The sequence below is a fragment of the Lactuca sativa genome, chromosome 7, assembly GCF_002870075.4.
Source record: "Lactuca sativa cultivar Salinas chromosome 7, Lsat_Salinas_v11, whole genome shotgun sequence".
Classification (NCBI taxonomy): Eukaryota; Viridiplantae; Streptophyta; class Magnoliopsida; order Asterales; family Asteraceae; genus Lactuca; species Lactuca sativa.
Genome location: NC_056629.2, coordinates 152,843,464 through 152,869,850, shown reverse-complemented (window position 1 = coordinate 152,869,850; position 26,387 = coordinate 152,843,464). Strand labels below are relative to the sequence as shown.

At 35.7% G+C, this 26,387-nt stretch overlaps 1 protein-coding gene across 1 annotated transcript; it reads right to left on the bottom strand.

Annotated features, from left to right (window-relative positions):
• Positions 1-24,171: 24,171 nt before the first annotated feature.
• On the bottom strand, positions 24,172-25,465 carry LOC111904233 (protein SOB FIVE-LIKE 5). The gene is made up of 4 exons (XM_023900014.3): positions 24,915-25,465; positions 24,702-24,791; positions 24,543-24,616; positions 24,172-24,435 (listed from the first exon to the last, which is right to left on the bottom strand). The coding sequence occupies exons 1-4, from the start codon at positions 25,338-25,340 to the stop codon at positions 24,408-24,410; spliced, it is 618 nt and encodes a 205-aa protein (XP_023755782.1). The 5' UTR covers positions 25,341-25,465; the 3' UTR covers positions 24,172-24,407.
• Positions 25,466-26,387: the final 922 nt, after the last annotated feature.

The window sequence follows — 26,387 nt, the reverse complement described above, 5'->3', positions numbered from 1 at the left end:
TCAATTTTAATGAAGAGTTGGCTATAGACATTATCCTACACTCGTTACCTTCTTGTTATGATAAGTTCAAAATGACTTATCATATGAATAAGGAGGAAGTCACTCTAAGCAAGCTTCAAGGCCTTCTCAGAACTATTGAAAGTAGTTTGAAAGGAAAATCTGTTGTACCTACTCCTACTGCTGCTGCCCCAGTCCTGACAATTGGGCATGGTAAAGGGAAGAAAAGAAAAGCTCCTAAAAAGAATCACAAGGGAAACTCTCGTGATGGAGCCTCTTGTAGTGGGTCCAAAGGTGGTTCTGTTGCTCCTTCTTCCAATCCAAAAGAAGTAGAGTGCTTCTACTATCATGACAAAGGCCACTGGTAATGAGGCTGCCCAAATAATTACAGGACATTAGGGTTGTATGATCCTAACCGTAAACAATTTTTAAAGCATACACTTAGCAATCAATTCCACCAACATAGATTCCAAATATGTCATAGCATCTAGTTCATCCTAGGCTACAAAGCATCACAAATCAATTCATTCTATCCAATATATGAAATCCCTACTAGCATGCTTTTCCACAAGCTCAATTAACAGGCATATACATGCATCTCTCTTTGCATTTTATCATGCAATCCTGAGCACATACTTATCCCTAATATAGCAAGCAATTCTCATATATTCATACCAAAACAATAAGCATAACCCATGTATGGATATTTTGGGAAATACTTACTTGAGCTCGGTTGATTGCATGCATCAAACCCCTTTTCTTTTTAGAAAAATATTTTTCTTTCAAAAACTTTACCAATTCCTCAATTTGATTTAAGCCACACCCGAGAGTGTACCCAAATCCCTCAAACTAAGGCTTTGATATGAACTTCTAACGTTCCAAAAATACAGAGTAAAATTTTTATTTTTAGTTAAGTCAAAAACATTAATTCATATTCCAAAAGACGATTAGTGTAAAAATATTCTCAAAACATCATAGTAAAGTCATAAATAGACATTTTAGAATAATCTCCAGGGGATGTAGTGCGATCAAGTCGGGACCTTCCTTTGGAAACCAAATGTATCTGAAAACATCTTAAACATAAACCCTAAGCACAGATCTTAGTCAGTTCCCCAAAGAACCACATACCAAACATACAACTAGGCCTAGCCTTAGGATAAATTCCAACCCAATATATAATCATGAGCCTAGCCCTGGGGTCTCGTTCAACTTATCACAATCTCATGGGCCCAACCCTAAGGTTTATTTCAACCTAAACATACAAAAATGGGCCCAACCCTGGGGTTTATTTCAACCCAATCATACAAACATGCAAGAGTCATAAAGACAACTAGCATCATACATACAAAATTTAGTGAGTTGACATTGTTGCCTTCGACCCACAAGCACAGTGATAAGACTCAACTGAACTACTCAATAGAAGCCCATATCTATCTCAACATCAAAAAAATCCACCCCAAACTTCCTAAAACCAAATTAAGATCAATCCTTAGTCAAATACTTGATTCTACCAAAGTTTGACCGAAAGTCAAATTGGCCAACAAGTCAATGGTCAAAGTCAAAGTCAAATTACCAATCAACGGTCCTCCATGTCGTGGCCTTCCTTGGCCACGTCGTGTGCACAAAATTTCAAAATAACCGCTAATCCCCCAGTTGCAATGTCGTGGTAGCCTAAGGCCACGTCATGGGGACTGGTTTGGACAACTCAACGAGCTTAATCCATTTTCTTCTGATTTTAAGAGCTCCAAAGCTCAAATTTGATCCTTTCTAAGGTCTTAATGTATAAATTTTGTAACTTTATCCATTAGGAAGGCCCAAACAACTAAGATCTAGATTTTAAGTCTCAAAAGGACCCAAAATACATCTTTCTCAACTTAGTCCATTAAGTCCAAGTCTCCAAATTCTAGAGTTGAATCAACAAAATATCTACAAGGATAAAGTTTCCAACTTTATCCATAATAATGCCCCAATCATTCAATATCTAAACTTTAATACACCAAAATGGCCTAAAGGACCAAGATAACACACGTGGCTAAAAAGTAAGGTAGAAGATCATAACTTTCCTAGTCTATGGGGTCCAAGGAACATTCCAAACTAATCAAAATATGTCGGAGTCCACTCAACTCCAATATTACTCTTAAAAAGGACCAAAAGTGCAAGAACCCCCAAATGACAAGATCTAATGAACTAGATAGCAATATTGGAAGCTTATACTCACAATGGTCCATAAATGTAGTGCGTTTGATGGAACCAAACATGAAGCACCATTCCTTGCAACTAAAATAACCTTCTTAATCTTCTTATTTCATCAAAATAACATGAAAAACATCCAAAAGAGGAGAGAGGAGAGAGTAGAAGCTCAAATCTTGAAGGTGGAGGATAGGGTTTCTCCCATGAGGTTCTAGAGATGATGGAAGCTAATAAAATGCCCGAAAATGAGAAACATTAAGCTTAAATACGTTGAAAACCCTAAAAAAATCATGGGCATGGGACTGACTAATACCCACGATGTGGGCTCTGATCCCTGCATCGTGGCCACGACTTTCACCTAAAACCACCTCAATTTCAAATAGCCATACCTTCTTCGTTTCAACTCTATTTTCGGCGATCTTTATATCCACGAAAAAGGTGTTGAGGAGCCCTACACTTCTATCTAGTTAATTTGGGATTAACACATGTCGATCTAAAAACCATAATCCATGCAATAATCCTATCACATAACTTTTCCCATTTTACGCCTTAGCTCCAAAACACAAATCAAGGGATTAGAATGCACAACCAATAGCATGAACCTTCAATAGGGTCTAAACCCTATTCCCTTGAAGCCTAAAGCCTTCACTTGATCCATTTATTGTCCGTAATCCAGAAATATGAAACCTCTCAAAACAGGATGTTACCTCAAAACAATTATAATTTGTTTAAAATAGCAAGATGAAATAAATTAACATCATTACACATTTCAAGGAACATCATTACACATTTCAACGATACCATACGTTTTGTGACCTTCAAAATAGCATCACTATCTTCTACAAGTGTTCTCTATGATCTTCAATTTTAGCACATCTGAAAGTAAACTTATGCAATAGAACACCTAGTGAAAATAATCGAGGTTGATCACTCATTATGTGTAAGTATTGATGTCTATCATTACTCGTAACTCAAACCTTAACCAATATCTAATCAACATACAATAAACCCAAATTAAAAGTCAACAGGGTGTAGCAACCCATAATCCAAATTCAAAGGGTTTAATAACCTGTTTTCCAAATTCAAAGGTCTAGTAACCTATAATTCAATGTTAAAAGTTTTATTAAACCTTAATCTAAAGTCAAAAGGTTTAAGAACCTATAATCTAAAGTCAAAGGGTTTAACAACTCTTAATCTAAAGTCAAATAGTTTAGTAGTACATAATCCAAAGTCAAGGGGTTGAATAACCAGTAATCCAAAGTTAAAGGGTTTTATAACCTAATAATCAACTAAAAACCAACAAAAGGAATAGGATACCTTTAGTTAGTTAGATGAGATCATTAAGCCTTAAAATCGTAAACAACCAAATTGGGATAATTTAAAAAAAAATAATAATATTAATGCAATGTGTATCTAGCCTAATACCGATCCCAGTCTCAAAAGTTCCAAACATGAAACAATGGTTAATAGGTAGCATGGAAGCATTGCATAACTAGGGTGGAATCTCTCTACAATATAGAAGAACTCCTCAATATATACATTTTACTTTCCTAACAAAACAAAACTATATGACTCGTGAATCATCATATATGTACCACACAAATGGTATCGAGCCGCGTTCATGGATAGGGATAATTATCTACAAATTTAATCACTCAAACTTCTCAAAACATTCATAGATATCATGAATGACACCAATAGTTCCCCATCCCAAACTAATTCACAAGTAGGATGCTAAATAGTTTTCAAATAAAAAAATGTTCAAATAAGTAAACAAATTTTCAATATCATATTGAAGAACAAAAAAATCAAACCAAAAAACATATATTGAGACATGTACTCTTAATAAACTCACCTTGGAATTCTTATAACGCCTAATGCTTCTTCTCTTCTAGAATAGTTCAAGAACTTTAGTATTAGTGGCAATATATGTGCCAAAACACCCTTAAATAGTTCATTAAGAAACTTACTAAGTTCTTAATTTAGAAAGAAAAATTTCATTTATTTAGTTCTTCTTTAAGTTCATAGAAGAATGTAGGCCAAAACCGTACCTAATTTGGAGTATGATGAAAAAGCTATAAGATTTTCAATTTAGACACAATACGGATTCAGAGAGTTATTCTCCATATAGAAAACTTGGTTACTGTTCTGTGGTGGTCACACGGTTATGTTTTTCTTCACTTGAAAAGCATGAGCCACGTCTTTGTGCCGAAGAAATTACTTTTCATATATTTTTCTTATTACGACATTGTGCTTTACCTTAAACAAGACAAAATTATCTTCATACTTCAGATGACATGCTATCTCAAATGTACAACTTCTTTAGTTTATATTTCTCCTCATATAGAATACATATTGGATCGTACTTCAAGCTTGGATGAGCTTCACATGTTGGTCATTTTTATGCACTATCAATCTCCCTGACTGATACACAAAAACATGTTCCTTCAAGATTGTTGGAACCTGAAAGTGAACCTCTACCAATCTCTATCCTTCTTGGAGTTCGAAAGTCAATTAGAGTTTTCAAATGAAAGATGTTTCGGAAGCATTTTTGTGTCCGGAATTGAAGTTATGTTGCGGATGAGAAGATCAGTTGAAGGCATTCTGGAATGAACAATGTGTTCGGAATGTTAGTTTATCCGAATCAGTGTTTTATCTATGTGCATTTATTGTATGTCTTTTAGCTTGATTTTACATTTCATAGGACTTAGTCTTATTGTCAACTAAGATAGATCAGAGTGTCAGAAACACCTCTTTTGTCTGGTCCTATGTATGTTAAGTGGTTTGTATGATGTAATATGTTCTCCTTCTAAAGGAGCCTTCAATACCAAATCAAGTGATGGATCATTCAAGCATATCTAGCAATATTTTAGTTTACTTCACTTATTCTCTCAAACATTATTCTTGTTCTTCATTTATTGTATTTACCTCGATCATTATCTTCACTCTTAATTAATATCTTGAATACTTTGATGATTGCATTAACTCAGACTTGACTGCAAGCAGACATTGATCTTAAGCATTGACTAAAGGTTTGAGTTCTCAAACCTTGTCCCTGAGCATCAGATCGTTTGTTCTCACAATTGGTATCAGAGCTTGAGTGTTGTTCTTTGAATCCATAAGATCATATCATAGTTGGTTTGAAATTACCTTGGTATTTCAACCATTTTTGTGTTCAGGATAAAAGTTCTTCTATATACCACTTTGGCTTGAAGATATCTTAACTTCAATGGCTGCTTCTAATCTTCAACATATGTATTCAATGAAAATAGAAAATAGTGTGGTTTGTCCTACTCGTGCCTTACTGCTAGTTGTTAAAGAATATGATCATTGGAAAGTCAGAATGGAAAGATTTTTAATTACTGGCTAAAGAGAATGGTGAAGCTATCTAGAGATCTGTCAAATAAGGTCCTCATGTTCCAGTTAGAACAACAGTTAGAGATGTTGTTGCTCAACTCGTGGGTCAAGATGAACAACGCTCAACACCTCTCACTGCTGATGTTATTAAGAAGCTACATGCTGATCAAATGGCATTCTCTGAAATCGTGCTTGGTGTTCCACCATCTCTCTTTGAACACATCAAGCTGTGTAAAACTACTAAAGAAATTTGGGATACTCTTCAAGACTTGATCGAAGGTTCTGAAAATATGAAAGACAAGCGTCTGACATCCGTTGTAAATGAGTTTGACACCTTTACAACAACTCTAGGTGAACCTGTTGCCTCAGCCTCCAATCGATACCCAATTGTTGTCAACAATATGATTGCTCCTGGGATTGTCCGAACTCCTTTAGAGTACAATCTCAATGTAACGACCCAATTTTCACGTCCAAAAATTTCATTTTAATTAATTAATTTAATTAAGCATTCGTAGGAAAATATTGTCGAATCATAACATCTCATAAAACATTGTATAATGTCTAAAAAACCAAACTGTAAAATGGTGATAATGTCAGAGTACAATACCAAGGAATCTCATAGTACGGAATCTGAAGTGTGTGTATGATGTGCAGCTACCGCGTCGGCTCCTTCCCATTCGCTGAAGAGGTACCTGACACAAAACTGAAAAATGTAAGCATGAAGCTTAGTGAGTTCCCCCATCGTACCACATACCATACAATCACATAGCATACATATACTGTCAGGCATATCTGGGTGCCCGTCCTACCCCTTCGGTCCTCTCGACCGGATACTGCCTAGAATACCTAGGTGTTGGCCTCCCCTTCGGTCCTCTTGACCGGATACTGCCTAGCATATCTGGGTTCTGGCCTCCCCTTCGGTCCTCTCGACTGGATATTGTGGACTATTTCACCCCATTACTACTACAACATAACACATATAACATAATCTATCTAGCATGGCTGGGTATGACTACCCCCTCGGCCCTATCGACCGATAATCTGGGGACTATCTCCCCTACTGTCACTAGCACATAGCATCATATCATACTAGCACATAATCATATCAGGTAGTAGCAAACCTAGATGAATATCACGGAGACAATCATCTAATCATACAACTCCTACTGATGGGCCGGTATTGTGGCTGTAGACCCACCGCTACTGGAAGGTAACTCACCTCGCACGAGTAGTTGCTGATAATCTATGCGGGGAAACCTCTGTATGCTGCTGCTCCGGAAATCCTCCGACTATAATCCCCACAAAACACTCAGTCAGAATCTGATATCTACTGTTAGGTTAAAATGACTATTTTACCCCTAACCAGGTCCAAGTCAAAGTCAACTTCCAGTTGACCCGACTCCCCGAGTTAGGCTGTCAACTCATCGAGTCCCTAACCCTTTACCCGTCCTTATCCATGACTCTACTCGTCGAGTTTAGCAATGACTCGACGAGTTTCCCTTCTATGTGAACATCAAATGAACCTTCATCCGACTCACCGAGTTGTATGAACAACTCGTCGAGTTCACCTTCATCTGATAAACAAATCCTGTCCTTGACTCGCCGAGTTGTATGAACAAGTCGTCAAGTTCATCTTCAACTATTAGGAGATTGCCTTGGACTCACCAAGTCTGTTTTATCACTCATCGATTCCTATGAACTCCAGGTCTCCCAAAACGTCTAAACAGCTATGGGACTCCCTTTTCTAACAACTAACCATCACAAAAGGGTTTAAGATGGTTGAAAGCGCATAGACTCGTCGAGTCCCAAGAATGACTCGTTGAGCCCAACCTTGACCATTTCTATAAATTCGATCTAAATGGGATTTAACACACCAAAACCATAGATCTGGCCTCCAAATGTCCATTGTATACGTAAAGTTCCAAACTTGATGCACATGCATGGGGTTTTTATCTCAAAAGTCCATATAAGGTGCTCTACAATGTGCATGAGGCTCTCATGGCCATAGTGTTGGCACCCTTATGCCATGAGACCCCTCCAATGACTTAGATCTAGAAGTAGAACCCCATGAATCACTTTACAAATCCGAAAATGGCTTAAGAAGCCCTAAATGCACCATGAATCTAAGCCCTAAAGATGAACAACCAAAAAGGAAGACCAAAACAAGGGGCATTTACCTTGCTTGAGCTGAAGATGAAGTAAGATCTCTGATTCTATAAGCCCCAACTCGAATTTCCCAGCTTCTTCCTTCCTTCCAAGCTTCACAAACCAACCATGAGCACCAAAATGGCCTTAACACACACATAAACGGCTAGGGTTTCGATATCTAGCTCTAAGGGAGTGCTAGGGACAAGGGAGGCTGAGTTAAGGTGTTTATATAAGTGCAAACCATCAGATTTAGGGTTTTACTCGTACAACGCCAACTCGCCGAGTCCGTCTCCTGACTCATCGAGTAGATCACTTAAGAAGTCTGCGGATCTCGACTCTACTCGACGAGTGGGTCCTCCGACTCGTCAAGTCCTAGAGAAAAACATAAAAAGATTGAATTAAATGTGTACCAGGAATCGAGTGCTACAATCAAGTTTATAAATAGCCTTGTTAAATGATGGGGAAACGTGAAGCCTTGTCTTCAAAGCAATAGATCTCTAAAGAAGTTGAAGCTTTATCAACTATTTGATGGACTGCAAGGTCATGAATCAAAAGTTGCTCAGACATTAAGAGAACTCTTAGAAGGTTCTCTTGCTCTTTGTCAGTTCCTTTGAACCATCTATTACAAACCCTTCCATCTCGGAATCTCTAAAATCCGCTATTCCAGCTATTCAACCCTCCCTACCGATTCTATCTAGTCAAAGCTACCTCATTGATAGTACCTTTGAATCTGAAGACATGGACTCTGAACTTCGTTTTTAGCAGGAGTTTGCACTATTCTCCATGAAATACAAACGACCATTCAACCCATCTCATAAACCTTATCACAGTCTCTTTCATGTTCCTCATCAAAACAATCCTCAACCTTACTCTGCTCGCAACGACAAACCACTCCGGAGAACTCTCCAGCCTACAAGCCAAACATCTCTAAACCCAACTCCACTTCGGAACCTCAGCAAATTCCGAAATCAGACAAACCAAAAATTGTGTGTCTTAAGTGTGGACATGCAAACCACTTTGCAAAAGGTTGTCTGGCTGACATTCCACAAAAATCAAAAATCAAGGATTTTGCTTACTATGCTCGAAAAGTAAAAGTGATGGCTGAAAGTGAAAAAGCATTTGTCATAACCGTGTCTAGAGATGTGGAAGGATATTGGTCATCCGGAGATGATGATGATATGGCTACTAGAAGAAATATGTGTTTGATGGCTAGACAAACCGTTGAGTGTGACGAAGGATATTGGTCCTCATGGTTAGAAAATGAAAATGAAGAAAATGTTGTTGAATCAAACTAGTGCTACATGGCCACCAACGATCCACCAGGTTGAAGCTGTTGAATTAGTGTCTAAGTCCATAACTATTTTGGTATGTACTTGACCCGATGGTGCATGGTCCTTTTGGGATGCCTTCACCAAAGCAACTTGATAGGATCAATTATGGAGAGAGAGGATTAATTATGATTTATTAATATATTATGAGAATAATATATTAAAGGAGAAATCATATTGTTTAATTAATATTAGTCAATAATTAATTAAGAATTAATTTTGTGACTAAAAGACATTAATTAAACTTAAGGGACTAGAACTTTCAATTGTATGATAGTTAAATATTGGGCTAATGGACTCCATATTAGAGCGGTGGACAAATTCTATGGGGAAACCCATTAGAAATCGTCCTAGGCCTCTAAGGAGGGAGTCCATGGGTTGCTTAGGGCTTAAGTAGTCAAATTAGGGTTTCTTTGTTAGATAACCCTAATAGCCTCACTATTTAAGGATCCCTAGAGCACCAAAAACGTGGCTAAGAGTTTCCTTAGGGTTTCCACACGTTTTTGGGTGCCTCCTCTCTTATCATTCTTCATCCTCTTGCTCTTGGTGTTTGTAAGCCATTAGAGGAGTGACACTTGTGACTCTAAGCTTTCTAAAGCCATTACAAGGAGGGTTTGAGTTGTGATTGCAACATAACAACTAGAGGTATGTAATCTAATCTTCTTGGTGAATTTCAAAAATAGTATGACTCATTAAGGTTTTATTATGTGTTCATAATGTTGTGTATCTAATAGTGAAAACATAGATCCAATTCTAGGGTTGCATGCAGACATAGGATTCTTTGCATAAAACCTAACAGTGGTATCAGAGTCTTTGGTTAACTTGTTTTCAATTAGTATTATACAATTATATCAACTTGACATATTAGTGTTTATTGCCAATAAACCCTAGGAGGCTAGAATTTTCGAGATTAGGGTTTCCACCCTAATTTGCGAAAATTTGAAAAAAATTTTCAAATCCTTTCCTTAAGCCCCAAGATTTCGAAATCTAGAGTTTGCAAAACCCCATGATTTTCGAAATTAGCCTCCTCACCAAGATAAGATCCTAAATTTTAGGGATTTAGATTATCCCATATCTTGTAATTATCCTTTAATAGTTAAATATGGTAATTAAAGATTTTGGGATATCTCATCCCTTATTTTCGAAATCTATGCAGAAGTTTAAGGGATTAGGATATCTTAAATGTATAAATGGTAATTATCCTCATGATTTAGATAATCCCTTATGATTTAATAATTAAAATTAATATTCTAATTCAAGATAATTATTAAATCAAGAGTTTTAATATTTAAAATTTTAATTTAAATGTCTTAAATTAGAAAATTTTAAGTGAGACTAAAACCTAATTGTTTTGAAAAGTTTCAAAACTTGCCCTCAAGTTTTGGAATTTAAATTGTTGATTAAAAGTTAATTTTGAAAGTCTAAATTCCAAAACCCTAATTTTGAAAAGTTCAAATTAAACCCTTATGGTTTTATTAAATTAATTAAGTGTATAATTAAAAGAGAGTTAATAAATCCATAATTATTTTGGTTAATTAAAAGTATAATTTAAACCACCTAGTATTTTAAAAGTGTAAAATACACCCTTATACTATGTATAACATTAAAAGTTTAATATTATATATGTATAACTAAAATGCTAGTCTTACCGTTAGTAGGCCTCATTCACGAAGCCGATCTATAAGGGGGGGTATAAGGTTATGGCCTATAAAATGGTCGTTTAATGGGTATCCACTCTTACCCACCGCTTCCTTGATTGGTGGAGGGTCGTTAGCCGAACGGGTAGGATAGGGCAATCCTCTCTTCATTAATAAGTATAATGAATCTATGTAAAGTAACTAAACACTTTTGCAAATTCCCAATCCTAGTTACTTTAGGCAGAAGTGAAATTGATGCAATTCCATGAAATTACACATTGTGCCCTTGCGAAGACGTTAGTGGTGCTTGTGTGGTTAACCAGCACACTAAATGGTTCTAAGCAAAGGTAGCAAAGGGTGACTCAATGTTTGTCACAGTTCGGTGGAGCGTGTGTGGTTAACCGACACATCGAATAGGTGACTGTAACATGTGGGGGCACCATGTAAGTTTGCATGGTTATTCACACCCGCTTTGTGATCCTCGGTATCCCAGTCACAAACTAGAGGGGCATATCAAGATTTAAACATGCCATTGAAAAGTTCAATGAATCTCAAAGGATCTAGGAGTTTTCATAGATTTAAAACTTAAATTTCCTTTTCGTTTTTCATGGTGGAAATTGGTAAATCGTCATTTACCTACCTTCAAATATTCTGCAACTAGATTACGGCATCCCTTTTCTAGGTTGTAGCGTATTGTGTTGGGTCCTAGCCTTAATATCTCATTTGGATGATTTATTAAGGACTCAATCAATCAACTAACTTGAATTTAGTTTCTCCCGTTTTGTAGATGTCAAAGTACGACAACTATGGTATTCCCAAATCCTATGGAACAAGCTTTCCACATGAAGATGATATTCCACGATTCGATCGAGGAACAAGAGATCATGCTTCACTTCCTCCACCTCCAATTATTCTCCCTAACCCACAAGTTCGAAGGCTTGAAAAGTTCAAGCTAACTCAATCCCTTTTGGCAAGTAAACATGGGAAACCTGTGTGTGTACACGTCTTAGAGATGAAGTCACACATTGATAGGTTAAGAATGTTGGGATCCGTTGTCTGTGAGGAGCTGGCTGTTGACTGGGTTCTTCAGTCGCTTCCTAACTCATATAGTGAGTTCGTAAGAAAGTACTATATGATGAACCACAACGTGACCCTTATAGATCTCACCTACATGCTTATTGTTGCTGAATCAGGAATGATTTGCCGCACTGGAAAAGCAAAGTTGATTGGTGAATCTACCTTCTAGACTTCCATGGATATAGGCAATGGAAACAAAAGGCATGCCATGATCGAAAGGTTTGATCATAAGAGAAAGGCAAAGTCTGAAGTAGTTCCATGTGCTATTCCAAAAGAGTCAATTTGCTTTTATTGCCAAGAGAAGGGGCATTGGAGACGAAGCTGCCCTATTTACCTAAGAGATCTAAGAGATGGGAGAGTCAAAACGTATGGCTCTGCTTTAGGTAAATTCCATTAACAAACTCTTTTAAGTTCCTATTCTAGATTCTTTATACACAATGTGATAAGATTGCAATTGATGTTTTGTAGGATCGAAGAAAAGAGAGGAAACTTAAGGGAAGAAGTGAGCAGAATCTAATCGTGAAGAAATGGATTTCGATCGCATTACTTGAAGATTAGATTCTTGAGCTACTACTTAAAGTTAGAATAAGAGTGCTAAGAAATATGTATTAACATAGTTTTTCAATGTATTGCATTGTAAGGACAAATTTTTCCGCAATAAAAAACATTTTGATTTTATATTATTTATTTATCCTTGCGATGGCATGTATGCAAAATTGATGTTTTGAATGTTTCTATTATTAGCAATAATGGATTTGATTCTTAATTATGTGGAAATGTCGATAATTTACCAAATAGGGAGAGTTTCTCATTACCCAAATTTCAATTGGACAGAAACTTGGAATCATGAAACTTGGTTGCATGATGAATGAGAAAGTTCATATTTGGAAATTAGACTAATTCGTTGACAAAGTGTCAAGTGAAGGACTAGGAGATCGAGTACACAAAGTTGTGTGTTGATCAAGTCCGCTACAAGAGTGACAAAGATATTCTTCATGATTTACTAAAGGTTTAGTAAATATGATTATACTTATAAGATTAAGTGTGATTCTGAATTGATTGAAAGAGTTTAAATCAATGGTAGAACGAATAAGAAGAATCAAGTAGGCAGAAAGATAAAAGTTTCTCTATTCTAAGAACAAGGGAGAGTACCTTTTATTATGTTTTATGATAGGTCTTAATGATTAAGAACCATATCACAATTGATCCTCAGTCTTAGTACAATTGTATGTCTGAGAAGAGGAATCAAGAATGGAAGAAATGGTTAAATCAAAAAGGTCAATCATACTTCGTTCCAAAACAAGTCTTAGAGTTAAGATTGTGACATTGAGTGACAAGTCTTAAGATGGTTTATAACATTCATCAAATGTGGAAAGTTAGGATGTCTTGGATAAGACAAAGACCAACTAGGACCAATTTTATGAAGTGTTTAGTCTTGATAAAAGCTACACTAACTCTTGAATATTTGTTTGTCGAGAAATGTTTATTGACAAGAGAATCTTATATGTCAAGGAGTCAGTGGGAGTCTTAATGGTCTTGAAATGTTTCAAGAACAAATCAAGAATAAACCTTATCGATCATCAGTAGCACACGACTTGAGGTTTATAACCTATCGTGTTGACGTTATTTTGTTTCTGTGCCATTCCAATTGAGTTAATTATGCATGTGAGTTCTATGAGTTCTCATTTGAACGCATAAAAGGCAAGGACCTTGGTCAATGAAAAGTACATTGATAGGAAAGGGTGAGCTGCTTAACTACTTGGAAGACATGGTGGGCACTCGGCAAGAAATCAAGATTAAGAGTTCAGTCCATATGAGTTTGGATTTGTCGCAAACTTTGGTTTTGACAAATTCGCATGGATAGGAACACATACACCATTAAAATCTAAGTGTCATAAGATTCCCTCCTTCATGAAAATGACTGTGAGGAAATGCTCTCAGTAAGAGAGATTTTAAGAAGATAGTGATTGTGAAAATTGCATTCTTAAATTCGATTATGGTTACGGTATCCCTTTCCATGATTCGAATTGCGAGATTTGGCAATTAGTCTAAAATGTTTAGACACACATATGAGCTATCTAAGGAAAAGGTGTATAAGCTTAGATAAAGGATTATCAAAGCATTAGGTATTAGAAATATGAACTTAAGAAATTCAATAGGTATTGTTTTTCTGTAAGTTAAGCTGTTTTCTGAATACATGTCAAAGCTAGTGGGAGCATAAGAGTTATGCTTATATGATAATAATCATCATGATAGTGGGAGCATAAAAGTTGTGCGTGTATGATTATTATGGAAAGTATTTCAAGTTAGCAATATTAATTATAGAAAACAAGAGTTATACTTTGCAAAGTCGCAAGGGTTGAAAAGTTGTTTTGCTATAATTAAGGGAGAGAATATTATGCTTCATTTCAAATCTAAAGACTTAGGTTAATAAATTTAGTCAAGGATACATAGCGCGTTCTCAAATTTCGATTATGATTATGGCATCCCTCTTCATAGTTCGAATTGGGAGAACGTGACACATTAAATATTATGGTAGAAGATTGATAAAGTATTGTATCTTTAAGTAAGACATTATGCATCGTGTCCCATACGCTTCGGGTATAGGATCGATTGCAAGTGCTATAATATGTTACCATTCAAAAATTTTCTAAATGTCTAGCGAATTTAGAGGGAAAAGGACAAGAATCGGTTTTGACTAAGATAATTAAACAACTATCAAAGGACGATCCAAAGCTCGCTAAGGATTGGTCGCTTGTGAGTAGTTGGAAGTATGGTATTGGATGGACCATATCGACATTATTATGAATAGATAAGATTCTATTAAGAATGAGTTGTCATATGGCAAATATGGAAATGTTTCCATATTGGGAGTTGGATATTGAGAATCTATATCAAGATTAGAAACTTTTATGCAAGAAAGGATGTTAAAAGGAATGTACTTTGAGTGAGAGACATCATATCTATAGAATTGTTTCTTATAGAGATTGGCCAAGTCTTGATGATTTTGAGCTATGACTTTACAAAAGAATCATTGCATAAAATGTTAGAATTTAGCATAAGTAACAAGAATTTGATATTCTTACACTTGTGATAAGGATTCGGAGTTGTGAAATGAGTATGATTGGAAATGTGTTCATTTGATCTATTTCACAAAGTAAGAACCATAGGTAAACATTGTGTGCATGCTAAGAGCATGGGACAAGTGTAGTAGTAATTCAAGAAAGAAGTTGATTACCCGAAACAACAAATAATGAGTAATCAGTATGGTGATTAAATACAATGTTTTATCTATACCCCGAGTTTGGGGCCGTATGGGATTAGTATTATTCTTGTGTTTCACTTTGCATGTTTTGACTTCCTGAATAATTAAATTGGTTCAGAACAATCAAATTATTCGAACGGACCATAGTCGTTCATATGTTGGAAGTAGGTATGAATGAAGACTGTCGTGAATTGGTGTGTGGATTGTCTAAAGTGTATTAGACATAAGCAAATGTTTGCTGCAACATTCATGAGTGTTTATGAATATGATTTGAGCATTGGATTAAACCCACGCTCACTTGGATCACTTCATGGATTTTATCACGAGTGATTGGTGAGACGATATAATCTTGTATTCTTGAAACCAATATGTGTGAGTTGTATCTTACGAGTCGGTTACACATTGATAATATGTAAACGCACCAGTAACTTGGTGTCATAAAACATATTGTTGTGTATGATTCGGTGAGTGAGTGCAAGCAAGCATTGAATCAAAGTTTATCCGTTCCTTTTATCCGAAGTGGGATGAAAGCGATATCTGTGGGCCCCTCGATGATTTAGTGATGACACCTAAGCGCTTGGCCAAGCCGGGACTAATTTGATGTGTTCAATTGTAGTCTGTTGTCAGTCGTCATAAATCGGAAATCGGGAAACAACACATAGACAGAGAGAATGATTTAAATCCATGTCTCAGTCTATACGATATCTAGAATGGAGGAATATATGATCTCTTATCTAAAGGACGCATATCTGATAAGATCAGAGTTGACAGCGGCTTTTGAAAGCTACGATTGCGGATCAGGATCTGAAGTCATATGCATAATAGTTATTAGACTTATCCAAGTGGGAGACTGTTGGATTAGTGTCTAACTCCATAACTATTTTGGTATGTACTTGACCCGATGGTGCATGGTCCTTTTGGATTGCCTTCACCAAAGCAACTTGATAGGATGAATTATGGAGAGAGAGGATTAATTATGATTTATTAATATATTATGAGAATAATATATTAAAGGAGAAATCATATTGTTTAATTAATATTAGTCAATAATTAATTAAGAATTAATTTTGTGACTAAAAGACATTAATTAAACTTAAGGGACTAGAACTTTCAATTGTATGATAGTTGAATATTGGGCTAATGGACTCCATATTAGAGGGGTGGACGAATTCTATGGGGAAACCCATTAGAAATCGTCCTAGGTCTCTAAGGAGGGAGTCCATGGGTTGCTTAGGGCTTAAGTAGTCAAATTACGGTTTCTTTGTTAGATAACCCTAATAGCCTCACTATTTAAGGATCCCTAGAGCGCCAAAAACGTGGCTAAGAGTTTCCTTAGGGTTTCCACACGTTTTTGGGTGCCTCCTCTCTTATCATTCTTCATCCTCTTGCTCTTGGTGTTTGTGAGCCATTAGAGGAGTGACACTTGTGACTCTAAGCTTTCTAAAGCCATTACATGGAGGGTTTGAGTTGTGATTGCAACATAACAACTAGAGGTATGTAATCTAATCTTCTTGGTGAATTTCAAAAATAGTATGACTCATTAGGGTTTTATTATGTGTTCATAATGTTGTGTATCTAATAGTGAAAACATAGATCCAATTCTAGGGTTGCATGCACACATAGGATTATTTGCATAAAACCTAACAGAAGCATCGTTTAGTAGGTAACATCTATGATTAATGATAATAATTTTGATATGACTCTTTGTGAATCTTATCTGACCCAGATCCAAACAGATATGAACACCATCTATAGAGCCTATGAGTCAGCCATAGAAGCCAGTGAGAAGAAGGACTATGAATTGAGTCGTCTTAGGTTACGTTTCGAGGATAAGAAATTAAAAATAGAGTCTTTAGAGCGAGAACTTGTAATGTAACAAGATTCATGTATCATTCTTAAAGACAAATGTGAAATCACTTATTCTGAAAGAAATGTTTTGATTTCGGATAACAAACGTCCTAATGCCAAAATTGATGCTTTGCATAATTATATTGACTTGCTCGAGGCAAATCAAAGGATGACACATAACTTTCATCATCCTTGGTCTAAAGCTCTTGGTCTTAGAAGTGAGTTTTCGAAACCAATAGTTAGTCCCTTGACGGAGTTACAAAACTTGACTTTTATGGGAGATGTTTTGAACCGTAAACATTCAGATACTCCTGTTTCTCCCTTATAACCACTTCCTGAGACTTTCGACGACTTTGCATCTTTGATTCCCGAGTTTAAGCCTATAGCTTTCAAATGTACTGATTTCGCGCTACTTCCGCCTCTGACCAACCTGGACCTGAATCGGACCACAAAATTCCACCATAGTGTTTCAAATTGTGTAGATCATGTTCCAAAACACAATCCTCCTAACAACTATGTTGTTGAGGAAATTCCTCTAGTGACAACTGAACCTGTTACTTCTGAGTTTGCATGGGCATCCTTAGATGATAATTTTGAAACTAAAAGTCACGTCTCCTCTAATTCCTGTGAATCAAACTCCTTGGTAACTTCCAAAACAACCTCGGTGCCCATCAAACCCAAGTTTGGAAATCCCTCAAATGGTCAGACCTCCAAGTCAACATCTGACCAAGAAAGAAACCCTCCTTAAACTAAAAATATGTCATTAGTCCTAAACAAGAAGCCAAAAATGCTCTCAAAAAGGATGTTAAGTCAAGACAAAATTCCAGATTCCTAGAGAACTCCAAAAAGAGTGTATCTCGGAATTGTCATTCTTCAACTCCCAGTCAAAACTCTTTCACACCCACTAAGATTCTCAAGAGGCCTTCCAATCCTCCCAGTCCTATAGAACCAAAGAGAATGGTCAGTCCCATCCCAAAAAGGTCAAGTGTAACCACCAAATTTATCCTGAACAACTGACCTCAGACTGTTTCACCTGTTTTCATTGCTAAAGCTGATGGTGCAATTTTTAAACCTCAATCTACAAACCAAAATGTGCCATCAATCAAACCTAAAAGTGTTAAGAAAACAACTTTTCCAAAATCTTCAAAACAAAACCTTGTTTGGAAAATCAAAACACACAAAGATGTGATAATTCCAAAAGATATAGTAGTTACCACTACTCCGGAAGTTCAAAGTCCGAAGAAAGTTTTTCCGAACTCTCATGTCATTGAGTATGACTACTGGATACATGAAAGGATCATGACCTTCTACTTGTTTCCTAAAGAATCTAGGAACAAAACTTCCAAACCACCTATTTCTCAAAAATCACAACCAAAGCCCAAGACACGTGCCTTTATCCCAAAACCTAACTTGGAGCCTAAAAACTCCACATCTCACTAATTTTTGCAGACACTTTGTGATTTGGAGCAAGAGACAATATGATATATTGATAGTGCTTGTTCCATGCACATGATGGGGCAGAAAGACTTTCAGCGAGATCTCAAACTTTCTCCAAATGTTGGTTACGTGACATATGGCAACAACTCCAACTCTCAAATTTGTGGTTATAGAATCATCACCAATGGAAACTTATCTATTTCAAATGTAGCCTACATAGCTGACCTGAAGCACAACCTGATAAGTGTAGCTCAACTTACTGAGTCAAATCGACGTGTTGAGTTTTGCAAAAACATAGCTATGTAAAAACCGAAGACAGAAAAGAATGCTTGATTAAGTTAAATCGCAACAAGAACATGTACCCGCTTGACATCAACATGATCATTGGAAAACCTCAACTATACCTTCTTTCCAAAGCTATTTCTGACGTCAGCTGATTATGGCCCCAAAGGCTTGTTCATCTAAACTTTCGCTACATGAATGTTCTTATTTCTGGTGAAATGGTGAGAGGACTATCGCTCCTCAAGTTTGAAAATGATCACTCGTGTACTGCATGTAAGTGTGGTAAGCAGTCGAAGAAGGGTCATCCTGTCATCATTGAAAAATCAATCTCAGAACCTTTGGAACTTCTTCACATTGACATAGGTGGACCCTCAACTATAGAGAGTCTTCATCACAAGAAATACATCCTTGTGATTGTTGATGACTTTATAAGGTTCAATTGGATCTTTTTCCTTAGGCTAAAATCTGAAACAACCTCTGAACTCATCAATTTCATCAAAGGAATAGAAGTCCTCATCAAGCTTGAGTTTAGAAGAATCCAAACTGATAATGGTTCGGAATTCACCAATGGAACCATTGAGAAATTCCTCACTGAGAAAGGAATTTATCACAACTTCTCTGCTCCTTACACTCCGCAACAGAATGGTGTTGTTGAAAGATGCAACAGAACACTTGTTGAAGCTGCTCGATCTATGCTCAATTTTGTAAATCTTCCACTCTATCTTTAGGCTGAAGTTGTCTCTATGGCATGTTTTACTTAGAATAGGAGCATCATCAATCGACGCCTTAACATGACACGGTATGAAGCCATGAATGGTCGAAAACCTAGCATCTCTTTTCTTCACGTCTTTGGATGTCGATGCTTCATAAAAACAATCGTGATCAGCTTACAAAGTTTCAAACCAAAGCTGTTGAACAATTTTTCTTGGTTATTCTACTAAATCAAAAGCATATCGAGTACTTAGTCGTCATACTCGAGTTATAGAAGAAAGCTCTGATGTGACCTTTTATGACAATTTCGTTCGAAATTCTGGCCCAACTCATGTTACAACTCACATCATGGAATCCGATGCTCTAGCGCTGGACTGTTTGAACCAACAAACAATATTTGAAGTTGACTTTGAAACCCTCTTCGGACCCTCAGAAACAACTCTTGATTCGGAATCTCAATCAAGACCAACAACATCCGAAGCTCCAATCTCCCAAAATCTCTCTGGACCTATTCCTAGTCTTCCTCCATTTAATTCTGAACCATTTCAACTTTCTCAGGTTGAGGGGGAGAATGGTCACTCTTCCCTCGAATCAAATGTGGATGCATTTCAAGATGCAGTTGCTGATTTCGATGATTCCAATCCTATCATCATCGATGATGATGCAAACTTCTTTAAATTCCCACCTGAAGATGATGTCAACCTATCCGGTTCAGAAGTTTAGGGGTAGCATCATCAAAACATTAAGACTATTCAGGGGGAGCAACACAACCCCATTGTTGATATTTGATCATATGTTGCACAAGAACTTCCAAGGTTACATGTTTGGACCAAGGATCATCCTACGAACCAAGTGACCGGAAAGCCAAACGTTGGTGTACAATCCCGCTCTGCCATAAGTATCCAAAATGAATGTCATTTCTCGGCATTTATGTCAATGGTTGAACCCAAATCCATTAAAGAAGCACTCGAACATGCTTATTGGATTATAGCCATGCAAGAAGAATTGGTAGAATTTGATAGAAATGAAGTTTGGACTCTCGTCCCTTCTCCTCAGAATCATCCCATTGTTGGTACTAGATGGGTGTTTTGAAATAAGTTAGATGATGCACGAGTTATCATTCGAAACAAAGCAAGATTGGTAGCTAAAGGATTCACACAGATTGAAGGGCTTGACTACGATGAGACCTTTTCTCCTGTTGCACGTCTTGAAGCTATTAGAATGTTTCTTGCTTATGTTGCTCATAAAGGCTTCAAGGTTTACTAAATGGATGTTAAAAGCGTTTTTCTAAATGGCGAACTTGATACTGAATTATATCTTCATCAGCCTCCTGGTTTTGTAAATCTATCATATCCTAATCACTGCTACAAACTCCGGAAAGTTGTATATGGCCTTAAGCAAGCTCCTTGCGCATGGTACGAGACCCTCACAGACTTCCTCAAGCGTTCAGGTTTTCAAAGAGGAATTCTAGATCCCACTATGTTCCGAATATCAAATGGAAAACATCTCATGTTGGTCCAAATTTATGTCAATGATATCATTTTTGGATCCACCGATTCCTCAATGGTTGCTGACTTTGCTAAGTTAATGGTTAGTAGGTTTCAAATTAGAATGAATCGGGAATTAAGCTTCTTTCTTGGTCTCCAAGTCAAACAGACCAACATAGGAATTTTCATTCACCAAGAGAAGTACATTTCGGAACTCCTCAAAAAGTACTCTATGGACACATGTGCCTCAGTTAAGGTATCAATGGGTTTCGGACACAAACTCTTTTCGAACCCCTCAGGTGTTGCAGTTGATGAAAAGAAGTATATATGAATGATTGGATCCTTACTCTATCTCACAGCAAGTTGTCCGGACATCATGTTTTCAACATGTTTGTGTTCCAGATTTCAAGTCAATTCAAATATGTCTCATCTCTTGTGTTTTGGGGTTAGGGTTTTTGGGTGTTGCACTCTAAAAACGGGAGGGGTAAGGAATCATCGGTTCAAGTCCATCTTTTACCAAGCTTGGATGTATTTTAATGAGATTGGTCCCTGCCTCTACAATTCCTTTACAATTTAAATCCAATAATTACTAAACAGCCTTTGCTTCACAAAATCTTTTACATTTCAAGTCCTAATATTACAATATAGACCCCAAATTCTAGAAATTATACCATTTAACTTCTTATGGTTAAAGCTAATAAATTATTACGGATTTAGGGCTAAAGTAAAATAAAATATAAAATACATCTCAAGGTTTTAGGGTTATTATTTATTTATTTACCTATTTATTATATTCATTTTATTTTATTTCATTTATTTTATTTTAAACAGAATTTTACACAATCTGGTGTCGGAAACTTAACATCAACTGTCGTCGGGCGTCTGAAAGTATCAGATCTGGCGGCAGTAGATATGTGGTTATGAAACTCGATCAAATAGGTATCGATTAGGACATCGGATTGTTGGATAGAGTAAATGGAGGATTTATCCGTATACTTAGGGTATGTTGTTTAGGGTCGACCAATTTAGTGGAATTTGGATATGTGGTTTAGGCTACCCATTTAGGATTTTATATTGCCACATAGGTTTTTATATTGGCAATGTTAAATAAAGGTAGGGAGTGGTAGTGAGAGAAATTTAATAGGTTTTGTTTTCAAAAAAACAACCCCAAACAAACCCAGTCAATCTTTTCCTTATCTTTCTTCTCGCTACTACATTTGCGATTCGTCACTGGTGAGTCCCATAGTGACTCGTAGGAGATGGTGTCAATATTGGTAGCGAGTGTTTGACTAGAGGGATGGCGACTGTAGCCTAATACTGCAAATTAACAAAAAGTAATGCTCTTAAGAGGTAATACTTTAAAAAAAAAACGCCTCATTTTATTGAAATTGGAATCCAAATTACTGAAATAGCCCTACGTTCTTCTTTGCTATTCATAAATCATCAAAGTTGTAGAAATGGTCCTTCAATTCTTTTAAGTTTTTTGTCATAGAAACGGTCCTTCAAGTCTTTTTTTTTTTACCAACCATCCAAACACTTATTTCATTTAAAATTTTGGTGTTTTATTAGCTATTATTATGCATATTTTTCCTTTTTATATATGAGATTTACTACCATGCATCGTTTTTTATATACAATAACTATTATTTGTAGGTTAGCAAACAAAAATAATGCTAACCGAGCTACTGATTAGAAATGTCATTATTTAGGGTTTTTTTTTTTTTTTTTTTTTTTTTTTTTTGACTTTTCACCAAAATATAATTTTATACCAAACACTCATATGTTTGTTTTTTTCCTCACACCAAAGTGCTGTGTTTTTAAATTCGTTGATTCTTCGGGTTTTTTTTTCCCTTCTTTGGAATTAGTTTTTTTTTGCACTAATCTAATGGTTTATTGGTTTTAATATTTAACCCACATCCTTTAAACATGTTTTTTTTTCATACTATATAGTGCTCATGTACTTGTCGACATAGCATCATTGTATTATTGTTTGCGATTACTAACTTTTCTTTATAGTATTCACTGATAAAAATCATTTTAATTTACTCTTTAAAATATGACATAAATTACGCCATAGATTTTTGCAGGGGCGGACCTAGGGGTGGTCCACGGTAGCACCAGCAACCCCTAACTTTTCCGGCCGCAGTGGAAAAAATTTCTAAAATTTTCAAATTTTTATTTTTTATACTACCGTGCAACCCCTACTGTAAAATCCTGCATCCGCCCCTGCATTTTTGTCTGTCGTAAATCATTAATATTTTACGATATACGACATAAAGTTTATGACAGACGTATATGTCTGTCATAAAAGTTTTGTATGTCGTAATTCATCTGTCAAGAAAAGCCTTTTTTCTAGTAGTGGGATGAGTTAATAAGTAGTTAACAAAACATAATTTGTTTTTTTCTAAATAAGGAATCCCGAGAACCCCTATAAAAGGATATTGTAAAGCTGTCACAGACTTCTTGGAAAAAAAATCTTGCTTTCTCTTCTTGCGACTATATTGTAAATGCTATTAGGTTAGATTGCTTTTCCATGCTTGCATCTTCTTGTACAGTTTATGTATTACTCAATGAAATCCATCCAAAGCCTTCAACTATCTCGTACTTTTGATTTATCGTAAAGTACATTCATAGCTGTGAGTTTTTAGCTATTTTGTCCACTTATAAGTTGCCATATTTTGGGAAAGTTACATGTTGTGTTAGTCTAGTTATCGTATATATCTTAATTATCTTATCTTTTGTAATACTTTTGTTCAATATGTATGAAACCGAGAGCAATAATGTTAAATAGTTATAGTTGTCACATGATATGCCTAAGGGTACGGTGAAAATTATATATTATTCCGATTTTGATCATCTCGTGCATTATGAAGCTCAAATAATGCAACTATGAGAACATTATAAAGCTCAAATAATGCCAACAATGTACTATAAAAGAATAGGTTTATGATTTGTGGACCAAGGTTGTTAATGAAAAAGTAAGAAATATTGAATGATATATAGCATGAACGTTAAGCCACTTAAGCATGCGTAAATTTCTCCAATATAACCAATTGTTTTACGACTTTTTTATAAAGTATCTACCGACACGATCTTTTTTAAGAAAACAAAAACGACGTGTTACGTTATTAAATTGATCTTATATACCCTTAATTGAGAATTTCGTTGTTGTTTACATTTTGGATAACCTAATCCATGAGTTGTTCATTTTGCTTTTAAAATAAGTTTAATTAATTTTTTTAAGAGTAAGTAAAATCAACTATCTAAGTTCAATAAATTTACTTAAACTGCTACGTTTTTTTTTATAAAAAAAAAAAAAAAAAACTTGGATTTGGTTTAAAAATTGGTAAAAAACTAATTGTTGTTAGAACCCCACTTAGCCATGCATAATCGTTGACAAAGGTAAATAATAAATGAGGAACAGGAAAAATTATTTCCCAGATATTTTTTTTTCCTCCTCGGGTTGTTTTCATTGCAATTGACAATTGAACATCTAAAAAGGAAAAAAGAAATCAAAAAATTCCAAAAAAAGAAAAAAAGATAGAAAAGAACAAGATCTTTTCTTTTGGGTGTGAATTCCTCTAGCTTGATAAGCCATGCCATTTCTTCTAAACAAACTTCAAGAATTTGACATTGATGAACATCATCCCCATCTCTTTCCTTCAAACCATCTGTGCATTACCAAATGTACATTTTGTTAGAACAATTTACAAACATGATGCATGAACATGTTATAGAGTACAACACCACAATCCAATAAAGAAAAAGTGAACTTAACTGGTTTTGTTGCAGTTGAGTTCCAGAAACAGAGGGGTGGAAGAACCCAAAGTGTTCTTGATATGTAGATTTATCCTACAAAATAAAGAATTTATTGCTTTAATTATACTATTTGTAGCAAACTAAAGAATGTAGGTAGTTCAATTTTCTTAGAAAGTACCTCAAAGTAGGTTGTGGAGTAGCCCTGTGAGTAGTCTCTAATGTCGTTATCCTCCATTGAAGTTTCCTTGTTGGGCACTGTTAGATTGTTCTGAAGAAAAAAAAAAGTAAAGAAAATTATTTCCAGAAGATAATTTTATTAAAAACCCATTTTGTTAAAGATTCAGAGAAAGGAAAACTGATGAATGAAGTGGGAAGAACATTAATTACTTACATTTGAGAAGTTGAAGAAAGGAGAGCTAGCAGTATCATCAAGAAAAGAAGGAAAATCTTGAACCTTTCTATGTAACTTTGATCTCTTTTCAATCTTTTTTCTTTTCCCATTTGTAGGATGATCGATTAATGTAGGAAGAGTGGTGTAAACACAGTATCCACCATGGCTGTTGTTGTTGAAGCATTCTTCTTGTTCTTGAAAATGTGGTGGGCCAGAAGATGCATCTGAAACCATAGACATATCTTCTTCTTCTTCTTCATCTTCTTCCTCCTCTTTATGTATAAAGGAGCCTTTTTTACAGAGGAAATCATCGACAACATGGTTGTGGTTTTGAAGAGAATGTGAAGGGTACATCGACTGTTCCAAGTACAAAGTCCAACCAGACTCGCACCCACTACTGCATTCTGAGCCAAAAACTTCTTCCATCTTCGCACAACTTTCTTTCAATTATTCAAAATCCCAAACGGGGTTTTCTTATTTCAAGATTGTATTACAGAAACTAAGATGAATGAAAAAAAAAACAGGGGTGAGATAGATATGTGTACAACATGGGTATATATATATATATATATATATATATATATATATATATATATATATATATATATATATATATATATATATATATATATATATATATATATATTGACTCTGTTTCTTTATGTGCAGAGCATGGAGTGATGAATTGGGGGGTGGGGTGGGGGTGGGGGGAAGGGGAAGGAAAAGAGAAATCAGTGGCAAATCTTAGAGTAATTTTGTCGTGATGTAGAGCATTCGAGGGGGTGACTAAGCAAGTAAATCATAAAGTGCCAGTTGGGTTGGTCTATCTAGATGTTTATCAATGTCGCTTTGTGTCGCTCTATTTAAAATGTTTGATAAAATGTAAAAGTAATCTAGTTTAATTTAATATTTTACTGTCATGTATAATTTAATAAATTAATAAGTAAACAAGAAGACTTCGTGGCACTCATGTTGATTTATGTAAACTTACTCCATCTGAACTTGGTCGCCGTTATTATGACCGGGCATTAAACATGGCCCACATTTATTTGTGGTCGAACTTTAATGCAGTTTTAATGTCGAAATAAAATACATATATCTAAAAGTTAGAACCATATGGCTTCTAGCCAAGCGGTATCAAATGGTGATCTTCCTCTTTGAGGTATGAGTTTGAATACCGTCGCTAAAGATTCAATGAATTTCAAAAGATTTAAGAGTTTCACAGGGACTGGATTTGATAAAGAGTTTTAACATCCTAAAATATATTTGCAATTTGATAACGGCATCCCTTTTTTATTTCAAATTGAAAATATGAATCCTAGCCTTGCATATTAAATTTGGGTTAAAATATTAAAGATTTAAATCAACTAACTAAAATTTCATCTCACATAATAGATGTCTGGAAACAATGATCTTCCTCCTTTTCCAAACCCTCCAAGTTCAAACTCCACTCTCTTGTCAATTTTATCAAAG

Bases quoted from the DNA above. Each gene is read 5' to 3' on its own strand.
- LOC111904233 (XM_023900014.3), bottom strand. From the start codon at position 25,340: ATGGAAGAAGTTTTTGGCTCAGAATGCAGTAGTGGGTGCGAGTCTGGT. The intron at 24,617-24,701 runs GTACTTTCTAAG...TTTATTTTGTAG, and splicing joins ACTCCACAACCTACTTTGAG to GATAAATCTACATATCAAGA. The intron at 24,436-24,542 runs GTTAAGTTCACT...GGTAATGCACAG, and splicing joins ACTCAACTGCAACAAAACCA to ATGGTTTGAAGGAAAGAGAT.